This window comes from Myotis nattereri (assembly GCF_964212035.1).
Source record: "Myotis nattereri genome assembly, chromosome: 9".
Taxonomy (NCBI): domain Eukaryota; kingdom Metazoa; phylum Chordata; class Mammalia; order Chiroptera; family Vespertilionidae; genus Myotis; species Myotis nattereri.
The window spans coordinates 74575081-74592269 of record NC_138084.1 but is presented as its reverse complement, the minus strand read 5'-3'; the positions used below and the strand labels follow the sequence as shown (position 1 = coordinate 74592269).

At 36.3% G+C, this 17189-nt stretch overlaps 1 protein-coding gene across 2 annotated transcripts in view; it reads left to right on the top strand.

Annotated features, from left to right (window-relative positions):
• The window catches only part of DYNC2H1 (dynein cytoplasmic 2 heavy chain 1), a 310341-nt gene that overhangs the window by 60471 nt on the left and 232681 nt on the right, over window positions 1–17189 (top strand). For both annotated transcript variants that reach the window (XM_081098792.1, XM_081098791.1), the window contains exons 32-36: window positions 618–823; window positions 2212–2394; window positions 2973–3155; window positions 4509–4732; window positions 5694–5809. In XM_081098792.1, coding sequence (XP_080954918.1) covers window positions 618–823; window positions 2212–2394; window positions 2973–3155; window positions 4509–4732; window positions 5694–5809 — 912 coding nt within the window. The remainder of the gene's footprint in view (window positions 1–617; window positions 824–2211; window positions 2395–2972; window positions 3156–4508; window positions 4733–5693; window positions 5810–17189) is intronic.

Below are 17189 nucleotides of genomic sequence, written 5' to 3'. Positions count from 1 at the left end.
GATTTCAGAGGAGTGCTCCCTTCCCTGAGAGTTTTAGGCACTTCTGGGTCTTAACTGCCAGCACTGTAGCTTCCTGCTGGAGACTCCTGCTCCCGGAGACTCCCTGTCTACAGCAATCTGGGTTTCAGGCTGCACTGGTCAGGCCTAGGGATACGGAGAGGAAACAAGCAAAAGGTAAATTCTGTGTGTGTTTGATAGCACTTCTAATTCTGACCTTCCTCAATTGCCTAATCCTTTTGACTTTTCAGGGTCCTAAGTAGCAGTTCAGTGCATGTTGCCCATGTTTTTTACTCCTGCATTCAGAGGGAAGGAAGGCAGGGTGTGCTTACTCCTTCATAAGGAACCAGAACCCATTTCCTAGTGAATGTCGATGTTTCACATACAAAATTATTATTTCTTACAGATGGTGGATTTGAGATATATAGATATATATATATATATATATATATATATATATATATATATATATATATATATTATGCTCTATATTACTGTGCCACTCAAATATATCATGAATTTACCATTTACATTAATTAAGAAATCCCCTGTATAAAGATATCATAATGTATGTAAGTCACAGGCTAACATTTTCTCCAATTATATTTATTTGTATATAGAATCTGGCATTATGGAGCTTAAACTTAAAGCATTAATCCTTGACATTATTCATAATATTGATGTGGTGAAACAGTTGAACCAAGTTCAAGTTCATACAATTGAAGACTGGGCTTGGAAAAAACAAGTTAGATTCTATATGAAAAGTGATGATATATGTTATGTTCAAATGGTGGATACTGAACTTCAGTATACTTATGAGTATCAGGTATGACTTGTGGCAGAAATGTTTTATTTTTCTGTTAGAAATTACTTACTTTGAGGAAATTTTCTTTTGGATGAAAGATTTATTTTTATTTTAGTTATAACTTTCGAGAATGTTTTCTTTCTGTTTCATCATAATTAAAAAATGTTATATTGGAAAAAATCATTCTCTTTATCAAAAAGTTAAAATAATGGCAGCATTGTACTGAATTCTCTAAATGTATCTTTTCTTAGAGTAGCATTTATATAGAATTTGAGATATATCTTCAATTGAAGAAGAATTGAATATAGGCAACCCCAATGGAAGTGATTTGGTTTGTGCCTCCTTATACAAGGACAATGTTATGCAGTTTTTTTTTTTTTTTTTTTTTAAATATATTTTATTGATTTTTTACAGAGAGGAAGGGAGAGAGATAGAGAGTTAGAAACATCGATGGGAGAGAAACATCGATCAGCCGCCTCCTGCACATCTCCCACTGGGGATGCGCCCGCAGCCCAGGTACATGCCCCCGACCGGAATCGAACCTGGGACCCCTCAGTCCGCAGGCCGACGCTCCATCCACTGAGCCAAACCGGTTTCGGCAAGGACAATGTTATGCAGTTTTAAATATGTTAAAATAGGTTTACTAAACGTTTTTGTTTTTCAAGGTAAAACAACTTCTGAAAAAATAACCTAACTCATATATCCTTTTCTAAAAATAAGTGCATCTGAATCCTTTCTGCCTTATTTTTATCATAATCAATCATCAGAAAAATTTGGCAATTATGTAAGTAAGCATATGTCAGAGAGTTGCCAATTGGCTCTTTCAAAAAGGAAATGCATTTTGAGACCCAATCTGTCTACCTAAACTAAAGAAAAACATAAACTGCAGCTGGAATTGGAATCTGTTTTCCCTAAAATTTAGTAGAGAATTTGAAAATTATATGATGTTAAAATTGTTTCATAAGAAACTGTTCAAATTAATTACACTTTGAGGTCTCCAAATAATTCTGATATGTGAAGGTTATAAAATTTAAGGAAATAATTTACATGAATTTAAAATACAAAACAAAATGCCTTTTTATACTTGATTATTATATATTTTTGGATTTGTTTGCCTTAGAAGTATGTTTTTGTACTATTATAGAAAACTCAAGAGACTGTTTGGAAAACCTAACATTACATTAATTGAGGAAAGAATAAAAATACATGCTTGAAAATAATTAAGTTTAATTCCAGTTTGCATTTTCGAAAGCTTCTTTCATTATAAATATTTTGGATACTGTTCTATGTTAAAAATGTTAATCTTTTTGTTGCCTCTTTATCTTTTTAAGAAGAATTTCACACTGTGTAAATATTTGTAAATGGTAATTAGAACATGCATTTAAAAACCTTATATTTCCCCTGTGTAGGGTAATGCTCCCAAGCTGGTGTATACTCCACTGACTGACAAGTGCTACTTAACTCTCACTCAAGCCATGAAGATGGGACTTGGAGGAAATCCTTACGGACCAGCTGGAACTGGAAAAACTGAATCAGTCAAAGCGTTGGGTGGACTTCTTGGAAGACAAGTTTTAGTTTTTAATTGTGATGAGGTAGAATAAATAAATATCCAGCTAAGTAATAGTGAACTAGTTAGATGGTTGGATTAGTTTTCATGTACTTATATATCAAAGTTATATTTAAAATCACTCTACTTTTAAATCGCTTGAAAATAGAATTTGTTTTATTTGAAAAGTAAAATGGAGAAAGGTTGCATGTAGTATAGTCCCAAAACTTTTCTAAAGAGAATTATTATAAAGAAACAGTTTTATGTTAGAGTTTAGAAAAAGATTTTAGTAAGGAGAATAGTAAATAGAAAAGGAAAATTTTAAATTCATTTAAAAAATATTTTGTGTAGGATTTGTATTTTGACTTAAAGAATAACCAAAGCAAAAATAGTATTTGTTTAGTTTTGTGTACTTTTCAGAATACTTTCACCTGAATTATTTTGTTTACTCCTTGAAACCACTCTGAGTTTGAAAGAGTAGCTGTTTAATCTCTATTTTTTAGAGCAAAAGAGGCAGAGATATGTCAAATGATTACCTTATGAGTAAATGAAATAAACTATTAAATTATTATTAGCAATTTCAGTTGCTTTTTAGTGAATATAATTTTTACTGTTATTTTTAAGGGCATCGATGTAAAGTCAATGGGACGAATATTTGTTGGTTTGGTCAAGTGTGGGGCCTGGGGTTGTTTTGATGAATTCAACAGACTGGAAGAAGCTGTACTATCAGCAGTTTCTATGCAGATCCAGACAATTCAAGATGCTTTGAAGAATCATAGAAGTGTGTGTGAGCTTCTTGGCAAAGAGGTATAAAAATATGTTTGTAATTTAAAGAATTAAAACATTTTATAAGACTTTGCCATCACTTGTATTCAGGCAGTATTCTATCTTTATTTCTCCTGGCACCCCTGTTTCTAATCTGTGACCGATGTGTTAAACATTTTTTGCCTGTGAGTTGTCTCTGAGGTTTCTCCCCCTTTTTTGGGTCTCATTCTATCATTAATTAACTTTCAAACTATTTAGAATAATTGAATTATAATATTTGCTAACATTTATTGAGCATCAGTCTGTGCTAGTACTGTGCTTAGTGTTTTAATGCATTGTTTCATTTCATACTCACCACATCCTTTGAAGTAGGTTCTATTACAGTAATGTTGAACACACTGAAAGTTAAAAGAACTGTACATTTATCCTCTTATCTATAATAATATGTTCACAATACAAGTTTTTCTGGGTAGGGCACAAAAGTAAGACCAGTTGTAAATTATTCACATGTTATTTACATGATGTTTAAACTCTTGAGAAAGTATTAAGTTTTTAGCTCTTTATCATCAAAATTTATTTTCTTCCATATTTCCTTTTCCTTTCTTCTTCTTACTGAGAAAGAGTGGTCCTTTCTCTCAGCCAGTGCTTATCTTCCCACCTGTGCTTTGGAATCGGCTTCCCAGGGATCTGCTTGGAGTCATCCCCTCTGCCTTCCTTCCTGGACCCATTCCTCATTGGCTTTTAAACATAATCAAATCTTTCCTTCTTAATATATTATACATAATAATGTTATATAACTAAAACATAAGCAAATGTAATCCATCTTTTGTTCCAATCACTGCTCGTTCTCTTTTCTTTCCTTTATAGCCAGGTTTTTCTACTCTAGATATTTCTACTTCCTAATTGCCCATTCATAGTTTGCACGTTCTAATTTAGCTTCTATTCTTTGAGCTGTGTTGAAATGCCCCTACTAGGTACTCTTCTGATATTCTGCTCTTCCCTGTCAAAGCATTTATTACACTATGATTGCTTCTTTGTTAGAAGGGAATAAACTATTATTGACTTTAGTTCAGAGTTGTGTTGTCTGTGTGTACTTAGCAAATTATAACACAAGGAAAGCTTTCAGTAAACATGTGTTGCATGAATGAATAGGCATGCAAACTAGTTATCGTCTAGACTTTTAGCCTCAAAAAACTGATTATAAAGAACCTCTATAAAGCAGTATGATTCCTAAGGAGTTTATTATATGTTGAATAAGGAGACGGTTAGCACATTAGTTGTTAGTTTTTTTGCAAAGTTATTTATGTGTAGAAATATGTCACAAATCTCTGTTGGTAATGTTTTATATTTATAGTTTCAGATATTTGATCCCTGTATTTTAAATTAATTTTTCAGGTAGAAATAAATTCGAATTCTGGCATTTTTATCACTATGAATCCTGCTGGAAAAGGATATGGAGGAAGGCAAAAACTGCCTGATAATCTTAAACAGCTTTTCCGGCCAGTAGCCATGTCTCGTCCAGACAATGAGCTCATTGCAGAAGTTATTCTCTATTCAGAAGGCTTTAAAGATGCTCAAGTATTGGGCAGGAAATTGGTAGCTATTTTCAATCTATCTAGGTGAGTTTTTATGTTTTATTTTTATATTTTGTGGTTCCAATGATTGATTATGTTTATTAGTGACCGTTTTTCTCATTTGTCCAATTTATTCAATGATTTTCATATTGGTGATTGTACTTAAGGTGTGACAGGAAAGATTTTACTTTAAGTAATTAAAACATCTGGACCTAAACTACTTGTTTTTCGTAAATACTAGAGATCTAATCTCACTTTATTAGGAAAAAAAATTTTTGGAGTGCTCCAGCTAAATGACACTTATTGATCTTATTTACCATTTGACCACTGAAAACTTATTCTTTGGAGGGAGTCTTTCTTATGTCTTGTTTTTGGTAATAGAGACTGGCTTTTAGGTTCTTTGGGTAATTGAGAATTCTAGTCCATATCATTTAAAAGGTAGTGACAACTAGAATTTCAGAGCTTGAGAGCTAGATAGATTGACTAAAAACTTTAGGAATAAAGGAAACAGGTAATTGTATAATCATTAAGATTTTAGCCAGTTTATAGTACAAATTGGTAATTACAAAATAGTCATTGGGATATAAAGTACAGTATAGGGAATACAGTCAATATTATTGTATTAACTATGTATGGTACCAGGTCGGTACTAAAAATATTGGGGGGAAGGGACATTGTAAAGTATGTGAATGTCTAACCACTATGCTTTACACCTAATACAACTAATACAAAATAATATTGAATGTAATCTTTAATTGAAAAATAAAATTTAAATTAAATAAAGTGTGTGTGTGTGTGTGGGGGAGATAGCCAGTTTATGAACCATTCATCTTCAACATTTTACTTGAGTGATAATTTTGTGATTGGGTCTTTTATATAAATGTATGAGATATCAGTACTCATTTTTATTTGTCATTAGTTACATTCTGTATTTCTTTGGATATGATGATAAAAGGAATTCCTGATAGCTGTTTGAAGCTTTATGATTTTCATGTTTTTACTTAAGGGAACTTTTGACACCTCAACAACATTATGACTGGGGTTTGAGAGCTTTGAAGACAGTTCTGAGAGGAAGTGGAAATCTTCTCAGACAACTGAAGAAAACTAGCATTAAACAAGAAGGTCTGATTCATTATTCTAAATATAATCTTATTTTTTTAAATAAGCTTTAGTTTAGAATAGTTTTAGATTTATAGAAAAGTTATAAATACTTTAGTTTGGAGTATATAGGGTTTTTGAATAAGCCATTTCTAGTTTCTTCTGTTGTTAATATTGTACATTTATCAAAACTAATAAAGAAATATTGATATATTATTTTTCAATTGAACTACTTATTTTACTAGGATTTTCCCTAGTTTTTTGCCTAAAGTTTTAAAATGTGCATTAAATATTAAATAGTTGTGATATATAGAGGAATAGTCTAGTCCACTTGTTCTCAATCTTTAATGTTCTTAGAATCCCCTAGAGCAGTGGTTCTCAACCTTCTGGCCCTTTAACTATAGTTCCTCATATGACCCAACCATAAAATTATTTTCGTTGCTACTTCATAACTGTATTGTTGCTACTGTTATTAATCGTAATGTAAATATCTGATATGCAGGATGGTCTTAGGTGACCCCTGTGAAAGGGTTGTTCGACCGCCAAAGGGATTGCGACCCACAGGTTGAGAACCGCTGCCCTAGAGGCTTGTTAAAACAGATGGTGAACCTTTTGAGCTCGGCATGTCAGCATTTTGAAAAACCCTAACTTAACTCTGGTGCTGTGTCACATATCGAAATTTTTTGATATTTGCAACCATAGTAAAACAAAGGCTTATAGTTTTGATATTTATTTTATATATATAAATGCCATTTAACAAAGAAAAATCAACCCAAAAAATGAGTTTGCGTGTCACCTCTGACACGCGTGTCATAGGTTCGCCATCACTGGACTATCTAGCTTACCTTCAAATCAATGTTCCTGATTTAGTAGGTCTGGAGTAGAGCCTAAGAATTTTTCTAGTCTTTAAATAAGAACAGAAATCTTAGAAACACATGGATATTTTCTTTTCCAAAGAGATAATATACCAAAGTAACCTTTTAAAAAACTCAAAAATATAAAAATATAAAAAAATACCTTCTAACTTATAATAATTTTAGATGTACAGTAAATTTGCTAAGATAGCACTCCCATTGTTTCATATTATTTACTACAGTACATTTGTCAAAATGAAGAAGCTGACATAGTGACCTTACTATTAACTAAACTTGGACTTCACTTGATGTTTTGCTATTATGATCCTTTTTCTGTTCCAGGATTGAATCGTTGAATCTAGGGTCCCACATTGTATTTAGTTGTTAGGTCTCCTTAGTCCCCTCTGCTTAAGACAGTTTCTCAGTCTGTTTTTGTTTTCATGATGTTGACTGTCTTCAAGAGGCCTAGTCAAAGTATATATATGTAGACTATTCCTCATTCTTTTTTTTTTCTTTCTGATGCTTTTCTCATGATTAGACTGAGTTATTAATATTTGGGAAGAATACCAAGAGATAAAGTGCCCTTCTCATCATATCACATCACATCTGTGGGTACATACTGACTACATGATATCACTAGTGATGTTCACCTTCATCACTTACCTTAGTGTTGGTCAGGTTTTTCTACCCTGAGGTTAGTATTTCCCCCTTTCTTACTCCATGCTTTGGAAAATAGTTACTAAGTCTAGCTTACTTTCAAAGTGGAGAGGCTAAGAATAGCTCCACCTCTTGGCAGGGGAATATTTGAAACTCCTCTTCCCCATTTATGTATTTATTAAATCATTTATTTAGATTAGTATACATTCATATATATTTTATTGTACTTTACCACCTTTTTATCCATTTATATAAAATAAATGATTCTTCCCACCCATGGGAAGAGTAACTTCATGAAAGGTTGCTTTTGAAAACCAAGCTAAAACACTATAAAAATAAGACAGCATAGAAAAAAGAAGTACATGAAATTACCACAACAGCATGGATGGACCTAGAGGGTATTGTGCTAAGTGAATAAGTCAGACAGAGAAAGACAAATGCCATATGATTTAAAATGTGGAATCTAACAAAGACAAAACAAACAGACAGAACAGAAAAAGACTCATTAATACAGAGAACATTTTTTTTTTCAGGAGAACAAGTAATTTTTATTTGCACGGAATTAAATCCCTGAGTTTCTAAGGTCCCATTTCCCTCTGTCCCGCTATAGAAGAAGTGTAGCTGTGGCTTCAGCAGAGCTAGGATCAAAGCTATTGCCCAGAGCTTTCTCTTCAGATTGGGCGAGAGTTCAATCTGGCATCAGACTAACTTACGTCATGTTCCCTGCTGCAGTTCATCTGTTCTTTGAATCTGGGGTCCACAGGGCAACATAGCTATGGGGGAACATGGGCAGGAGCAAAGCCAAAGGAACCACAGAGCCAAGAGAGAGGGCTCCCAAATGAGCAAGCTCCTTTGTCCAGGGAATTGTATTTTCCCAAATTTTTACAGGCTTACATTATCCCTGCCCACTATGGCCAGTGATCTCTGTTCCCAGTTTTGACTGACAGGCATCTTTCCTATGTCATTCCAACTTTATTACTCATGCATCTATCTGTCTGTCTCCCCTTTGATCTCTCTTGCCTGCAAACTGCAGGGAATGGGTCAATAGTTTCCCGGAGAGTGTAAAACTGCAGCTTCCTGGTGAAGCTGCCCAAATTGCCATGCTTATAATGTCTGACCTTCCTTTTGCCCCTTCCTATTATTAATAACTAGAGGCTCGGTGCATGGATTCGTGCACGGGTAGGGTTCCTCTGCCTGGCCTGTGCCCTCTTGCAATCCGGGACCCCTCAGGGGATGTAGTAGTACCAAAGTGGCAGGTGGCCAAGGAGGAACCCCAGCCAGGGCTGAGCGCAGCTTTGTTGCTCCTCTCATCCCAGCCCCGTTGAGGCTGACGCCGCTGCCCAGTAGTGCTGCGTTGGAGGCGGGAGAGGCTTCCACCACTGCAGCTGCTCTCAGCAGACGTGAGCCCGGCTTCTAGCTGAGCGGCGCTTCCCCTGTGGGAGTGCACTGACCACCAGGGGTCAGCTTCTGCATTGAGTGTCTGTCCCCTGGTGGTCAGTGTGCGTCACAGCGACTGGTTAACCAGTTGACTGTCTGCCCCCTGGTGGTCAGTGCACGTCATAGCGACAGTTGAGTGGTCTTAGCATATCATTAGCATATTATGCTTTGATTGCTTGAATGGCCAACTGGACAACCGGACACTTAGCATATTAGGCTTTTATTATATAGGATATATAAACTAGCTAATTACAATGGTATTGTTTTGAGCCCTCGGGTCACATAAGTCATTTTATCAGTGAGTTGATACCCATATTTATATTTATTAGTTTCTTTGAAGATTTAGTCTCTTTTAGAGTCAAAAAGTGCAGTCATCATTTTCCTATTTCATCCTTCCTAGTTCTTTCTTTTTTACAGAAGTGTCATATTTCATTATGTAGATGTATCACAGTTTTTTAATCCACTCATCTGCTGATGGACCCTTAGGCTGTTTCCAGATCTTAGCTATTGTAAGTTGTACTGCTGTGAGCATAGGGGTGCATATATACTTTCTGATTGATGTTTCTGATTTCTTGGGATATATTTCTAGAAATGGATTACTGGGTCAAGTAGAATTTCCATTTTTAATTTTTTGAGAAAACTCCATACTGTGGCTGGACCAGTTTGCATCCCCACCAGCAGTGTACAAGGGTTCTTTTTTCTCCAAATCCTCACCAATACTTGTCATTTGTTGATTTGTTGATGATAGTCATTCTAACAGGTTTGAGATGGTACTCATTGTCGCTTTGATTTGCCTCTGTTGGATGATTAGTAACTTTGAGCATGTTTTCATATGTCTCTTGGCTTTCTGTATGTCCACTTTCGAAAAGTGTCTATTTAGGTCCTTTGCCCATTTTTTTGATTGGATTGGTATCTTCCTTTTTGTTAAGTTCTTTGAGTTCCTATAAATTTTAGAGATTAAACCCTTATTGGATGTAACATTGATAAATATGTTCTCCCATGCAGTGAGATCTCCTGTTTTGTTGATGGTTTCTTTTTATTTAGATGTAGTCCTATTTGTTTATTTTCTCCATAATTTCTATTGTCCTAGGAGATGTATCAGTAAAGATACTGCTATGAAATATGTGTGATATTTTGCTGCCTATAGATTCTTCTAAGATTTTTATGGTTTCCCATTTTATAGTTAAGTCTTTTATTCATTTTGAGTTTATTTTTTATTTTAAAATATATTTTTATTGCTTTCAGACAGGAAGGGAGAGGGAGAGAGAGAGATAGAAACATCAACGATGAGAGAGAATCATTGATTGGCTGCCTCCTGCACACCCCCCAACTGGGGATGAGCCCGCAACCCAGGCATGTGCCCTTGACCAGAATCGAACCTGGGAACCTCTGGTCCGCAGGCTGACACTCTATCCACTGAGCCAAACCAGCTTGGGCTTGAGTTTATTTTTATGTATGGTATAAGTTGGTGGTCTAGTTTCATTTTTTTTGGTATGTATCTGTCCAATTTTCCAAAAAAAAAGAGTGTTGAATAGACTGTCTTGACTCCACTGTATGCTCTTGCCTCCTTTGTCAAATATTAATTCAGCATAATGGTTTGGGTTGATTTCTGGGTTCTCGTTTTGTTCCATTGGTTTATATGTCTCTTCTTGTGCCCAGTACCAGGCAGTTTTGAGAATAGCTCTGTAATATAGCTTGATATCTGGTATTGTGATCCCTCCAACTTTGTTCTTTCTCAAGATTGCCGCAGACATTCATTTTTTTTTTTTAAATTCCATGTGAATTTTTGGAAAGTTTGTTCTAGATCTGTGAACTATGCTGTTGGTATTTTAATGGGGATTCCATTGAATCTATAAATTGCTTTGGTTAGTATGGACATTTTAATGATGTTGATTCTACCAATTCATGAACATAGTCTATTCTTCCACTTGTTTATATCTTCCTCTATCTCTTTTTTTCAATGTCCTATATATAGTTTTGTGAGCATAGGTCTTTTAACCTCCTTTGTTAAGTTTATTCCTAGATATCTTAATTTTTTTGTTGCAATGGTAAATGGGGTTTTTTTTTTTAGTTTCTCTTTCTGTGAGTTCATTATTGATGTATAAAAATGCCACAGATTTCTGGGTGTTAATTTTGTATCAGGCTACATTGCTGAATTCATTTACTAAATCTAGTAGTTTTTCGACGGAGTCTTTAGGGTTTTCTATGTACAATATCATGTCATCTGTGAATAATGACAGTTTTATTTCTTCTTTTCCAATTTGGATACCTTTTATTTCTTCTTCTGATCTCTATGGCTAGCACTTCCAATACTATGTTGAACAGGAGTGGTGAAAGTGGGCATTCCTGTGTTGTTTCTGTTCTTAGGGGAAATGGTTTTAGTTTTTGCCATTGAGCATGATGTTTGCTATAGGTTTGTCATATAACGCTTTTATCATGTTGAGGTATGATCCCTTATTCCCACTTTGCTGAGAGATTTTATTAAAAAAGGGTGTTGAATTTTGTCAAATGCTTTTTCTGCATCAATTGATATGATCATGTGGTTTTTTATCTTTCAGTTTTTTTTATGTGATGTATTATGTTTTTTGATTTGCTAATATTGTACCAGCCTTGCATCCCTGGAATAAATCCCATATAGTCATGTTGTATGATCTTTTGGATATATTGCTAGGTGCGATTTACTAATATTTTGTTGAGGCTTTTAGCATCTATGTTCATCAGGGATATTGGCGAGTAATTCTCTTTCTTTGTAATGTCTTTATCTGGTTTTGGGATTAGGGTAATGCTGGCTTCATAGTAAGAACCTTGAAAGTGTTCCTTTCTCTTGAATTTTTTGGATAAGTTTGAGGAGGATCAATGTTAGTTCTTCTTTGAATGTTTGGTAAAACTCCTCTGTGAAGCCATCCGGACCATATCTTTTGTTTGCTGGAAGTTTTTTGATTACTGCTCCAATTTCCTCAGTAGTTATCAGCCTATTCAGTTTTTTTTTATTCTTCCTGATTGAGTTATGGAAAATTGTATTTTTCTAGGAATATGTCCATTTTGTCTAGGTCAGTGGTTCCGAATGTGGGGCACGCATCCCGCAGGGGGGCAATTTGATTTGTAAAGGGGTAATTTGATTTTTAAGGGGTTTAAGAATGAGTTATTAACGGCAAATTTTTTTAATTTCTTATGGTTCTAGGGCAGTGGTTCTCAACCTTCTGGCCCTTTAAATACAGTTCCTCATGTTGTGACCCAACCATAAAATTATTTTCGTTGCTACTTCATAACTGTAATGTTGCCACTGTTATGAATCGTAATATAAATATCTGATATGCAAGATGGTCTTAGGCGACCCCTGTGAAAGGGTCTTTCGACCGCCAAAGGGGCCGCAACCCACAGGTTGAGAACTGTTGTTCTAGGGGCTTCATATACAGTATATAAATATATATTGTGACATGTGCATTTCAGTTCTGCATTATATATGTTGAGACTTGATTTGCTATTTTTCCATATCACAGTATATTATTATTTTTTTTAACAATTTTTTAGTTATTTCTTCCTCAGTACTTCAACTTTCCTTTTATTTTATTTTTCTCTTCCGTGGATGCCATGTTCGTTGGAAGGTTGTTTAGACCAAGTTTATGGCCTTTTATTCTTCCTCCACGTGAATAGGAGTTCACTTTTTGAATAATAAAAATTATATATCACAGGGGGGATTTTAGAGATGTTTAAGTGGGGCATGGTCAAAAAGGGTTGGGAACCACTGGTCTAGGTTGTTTAGTTGTTGTAGTAGAGTTATAGTCCTTTTTCACAATCCTTTGTATTTCTGTGTGGTCAGTTGTTACTTCAACTCTTTCATTTCTGATTTTGTTTGAGTCTTCTCTCTTTGTTTCTTGATGAGCTGGCTAGAAGTCCATCAATCATGTTTATCCTTTCAATGAATGAGCTCTTGGTTCTAGTGATCTTTTGTATTGTTGTGTTTTTTTGTGTTTTTTTTTTTTTTTTTTTTGTGTGTGTGTCTATGCCATTTACTAGTATTTCTGCTCTGATTTTTTATTATTTTCTTCCTTCTACTTACTCTGGGCTTTTCTTGTTGCTCTCTTTATAGTTCTTTAAGTTGTAGGGTTAGAAAACTTACTACTATTTTTCTTGTCTTTTTGAGGTAGGCTTGTAGTGCTATGAACTTCCCTCTCAGGACTGCTTTCATTGTGCCTCATAGATTTTGGATTGTTGTGTTTTCATTGTCATTTGTTTCCAGAATGTTTTTTTATTTCTTATTTGATCTCTTTGGTAACCCATTCATTGTTTAAAGCGCCCAGCCTGTTTTGTTTTCCGGATGGAAAGTATAGTGTCAGTCACCAGTGACTGATTGGGCGCTTAACGTGTTAACAGCATGCTATTTAGCCTCCATGTGTTTGATTGTTTTTTATTGTACTTGATTTTTAATTTTATGCCATTGTGATCTGAGAAGATGCTTGATGTGATTTCAGTCTTCTTGAATTTGTAGAGATTTAACCTGTGCCCTAATATGTGCTGTATCTTTGAAAATGTCCCAGGTGCATTTCAGAAGAATGTTTATTCCATAGCTCTGGGGTGAAATATCTGAAGATGTCAATTAATTCCATCAGATCTAGTGAGTTGTTTAGGATTGCTGTTTCTTTGTTGATTTTTTTCTCTAGCATCTTTATCCAGTGGTGTCAATGGGGTAGTAAAGTCTCCTACTATGATTGTATTGCTGTTGATCCTTCCCTTGATTTCTTCCAGAAGTTTTTTTTTAGTGTATTTGTGTGCTCCTATTTTGGGTGCATATCTCTTTGCCAGAGTTATATCCTCTTGTTGAATTGATCCTTTTACTATTATGATGTGGCCTTCCTTATCTGTTCTTATGGCAGCCTTCACTTTGAGCTCAGTTTTGTCAGATATAACTGTTGCTACCCCAGCTTTTTTTCATTTCCATTTGCCTGGAAATTTTTTTTCCATCCCTCTACTTTAATTTCTGTGTGAGTCCTTCATTCTGAGGTGGGTCTCTTATAGACAGTATATATCTCATGTTTTCTTATCCATTCAGCTACCCTATGCTTTTGATTGGAGCACTTAATCCATTTACATTTAAGGTTATTATTGATAGGCACTTGTTTGTTGCCATTTTTATTCCTTATGCCTATGTTGCTTGTTCCCTTTCTATTTCTTCTTTTTACAACAGTACCTTTAGCATTTCATGCATTGCTTGCTTGATGGTAATATATTCCCTTAGTTTTTTTTTTTTTTTGTCTGTGAATCTCCTGATTTCACCTTCAATTTTGAATGATAGCCTTGTTGGATAGAGTATTCTTGGTTTTATTCCCTTGCTTTGCATCACTTGGTATACTTCATTCCATTCCCTTCTGGCCTAATGTGTTTCTGTTGAGAAATCAGTTGATAGTCTAATGGGAGATCCTTGTAGATAACTTACTTTCACTCTCTGGCAGCCTTTGAGATTCTTACTTTGTCATTGATGTTTGCCAATTTAATTATGATGTGTCTTGGTGATGGTCTTTTTAGGTTCTTCTCGTTTGGGACTCTGTGTGCTTCTTGGACTTGTGTGACTTTTTTCTTCCCAAAGTCAGGGAAGTTTTCTGTCATTAGTTCTTCAAATGGTTTTCTATTTCTTGTTCAGTTTCCTCTCCTGGAACTCCTATTATGCAGATTTTGTTTTGTTTCATGTGGTCCCAAAGCTCCCCTAGACTTCTCCTGCTTTTTAAGTTTTTTTTCTTTCCATTTGCTGCTCTGTTTGGGTGTGTTTTCAACCTTGTCTTCTATCTCACCAATTCAGTTCTCAGGTTCTTCTAGTGTACTGGTTGAAACCTTCCATTGTATTCTCTATTGCACCTCTGTCATTCTTCATTTCCTCTTGATTCTTACACATGTTGGTGAATTTCTCATCCAGCCTTTTGAGCATTCTTATTCTCATTATTCTGAATTTTTTTCTCTGACAAATTGCTTGCCTCCATTTCATTTATTTCCTTTTCTTGTAACCCCTCTTTTTCTTTCACATGGGGTTGGTTCTTTGCCTTCCCATTTTTGCTGTTTCTTTGTGTTTGTTTCTGTGTATTAGATCAAACTGCTATGCCACCCATATTTTTTGAATTTATCATATGTAGTAGATGCTGCACCTGGTGGTGCAGTCCCTCAGGTCTTATGGGCTGGGTATTCTCGGGATGCCGCCTACTTGACATATTTGGGTTTTGTTGATAGAGTTGGGTCTTGAATGTTATTGTTCCATTCGTGGATGGGGTCTCCTCTCAGGGTATCTGGTTATATGGTTCACTCTCTATTACATCATGCCAACCGTTGTGGAGGTGCTGACCAAACTGCACAAAATACAACATGACAAGACACGATACAAAAGTAACAGAATATGATTGTACACAAGACACCTATAACCCCAATAAAAGTGACCACCAGAGAAAAGAGAATTAGGTGAGAGAAAAGAGACCAAAAATGATATTGAGAAAAGAGAAAAAGGAAAGAAGAAGAAAAAGAAAAAAAATATGGGGAGAAAACACCACAGAACTGATAATCCAACAAGCACAAACAAAAAATACCTGGAAAAAAGGGGGGCAGAATCTGTAGAGGTATAGCTTATATATACAGAAAATAAGGTTAAGGAATTGGATGAATAGGGGAAGACCATGGTTTAGTATAGAGGAGGGAGAAAGAGGGTGAGTGGATAAGAAGAAAACAATAAAATAAAATGTTTATTTATTTATTTTTCTTTCTTTGAAAAGGAGAATAGAGGAGAGATCAGATAGGCCTGAATTTAGGAAGTGAAAATAATTTAAAAATTAGGAGAAGAAAAGAGCAAGATAGGTGAGGGGGAAAAAATGACTAGTGAAGAAAGAGAAAAGAGAAGGACAAGTGGAGTAGGAGCAGGGAAGAGGAAAGTAGATATATTAATAAGCCAACAGAGTCTGCAATAACAACAACATATCAATGAAGGAGATAATTTTTAACAAGGCGTGAAAAGAATGGAAAGAGAAAAACTAAACAGATGGGAGAAGAAAAACAGAATGAAAAGGGAGAAGTGAGGAAGAAAAAGATGAATAAAAGAAGATAAGTCATAACAAAAAAATAAAAATAGAATAAAGAAAAAAATAAAAAGTAAAAAAGTGAAGTGTCATTTGCGTCAGCCTAGTTTTAATGCCACAGAGGGGCTGGTTTAGGACCCTACTCTTCTGTTCCATCTGACAATTCTGGTCTTCCTGTTAGGCAGTTAGGTGCTGACCACTGTCAGGCATTGTCTTTGGCGTTCAGCACTGTGTTGAATCTCCAAGTGATCCACTGTTCCTATGTTTGTGTCTGTCTCCACAGGCCTTGGCTGCATGCAGGTGGGACCAATCTGCCCTCTTTACCTGTCTGCCCGCTCTCAATCTTAGTCACTCAAGTGTCTGACTGGGCTTTAGGTGGGCGTGGTGCTGTTTTGCTTTCTGGGAATTACTAGTAGATTGATGTTTTTCCCCTCACCCAGAGCTACTCCTCTGCGAGTGTCCCAAAGTATTACTCTGGCCTTGGTGGGTCAGAGATCCTTGTATGGAGACCAGTGGGATTGGCTGGCAACCTGAAGTTTTTATCAGTCTGGTTCCCAGAAGAGAGGGCCTGACAGGCCCCTCTTCCAACCCAGGCACTGAGGGCTCTTTGGGGGCTATTCAGAGCCTGTGTTCCCTTTGTGTAGCTCAGAATGCAGGCAGGGTGGAACAAGCTGTATTCCCTACCTTGAGGCCACTGGGAGGGACTAGCTCTTCTGGGAGGAAAAGGCCCTTTAGGTTTGGAAGGTTATGAATGTCCTAATGTTGGATTTCTAGTCTCCTCTCCCTGCCCTGCTTCCCTCCACAGCCTCTCCTCAGATGCCACAAATCTGCACCACATCCGCGGGTGTGTTTGCAGTTGAAGAGGCCTGTGTACTGAGTTTAGGGAATAAAAGCAAAGACAAAAGAAAGGCAAAACAACCACAAAACGGCGGGTTTCTCTCCCCTGCCCCCGGCACTGCACTGTTTGGGCTGTTTTCCAGGGTGCAGCCCTCGCAGCTGTGGTCTTCTACCTGGATTCGCCAGCCACCAGTAGCCCTTTGTCTTTTCCTTTTCACAGGTGGGTTTTACACCTGTTGCCAGGGGATGCGGCTTTTGTGCAGTGTAGCTTCCTCCTCACCCTCTGGCCCCGTGGTCTTGTGTCCCTCTCCAACCCAGATCTCCCTTCCTACCAGGCGTCTTCTGCTCCTCCTTGTTGTGAATTATCTCCTCACTTGTGTCCAATTTGCTAATTCCGGGTGGTTGTTCTCTGATTTAGTTGCCTTTCCAGTATGGCTCTGGGACGAGGTGCATGACATGTTTGCCTCTTTAGCCGCCTTTTTTCTCCCCCCAGAGAACATTTTGACGATTGCCAGGCCAGACGGGAGTGGGGTGGGAATGGGTGGAAAAGGTGACAGGGTAAAGAAGTAC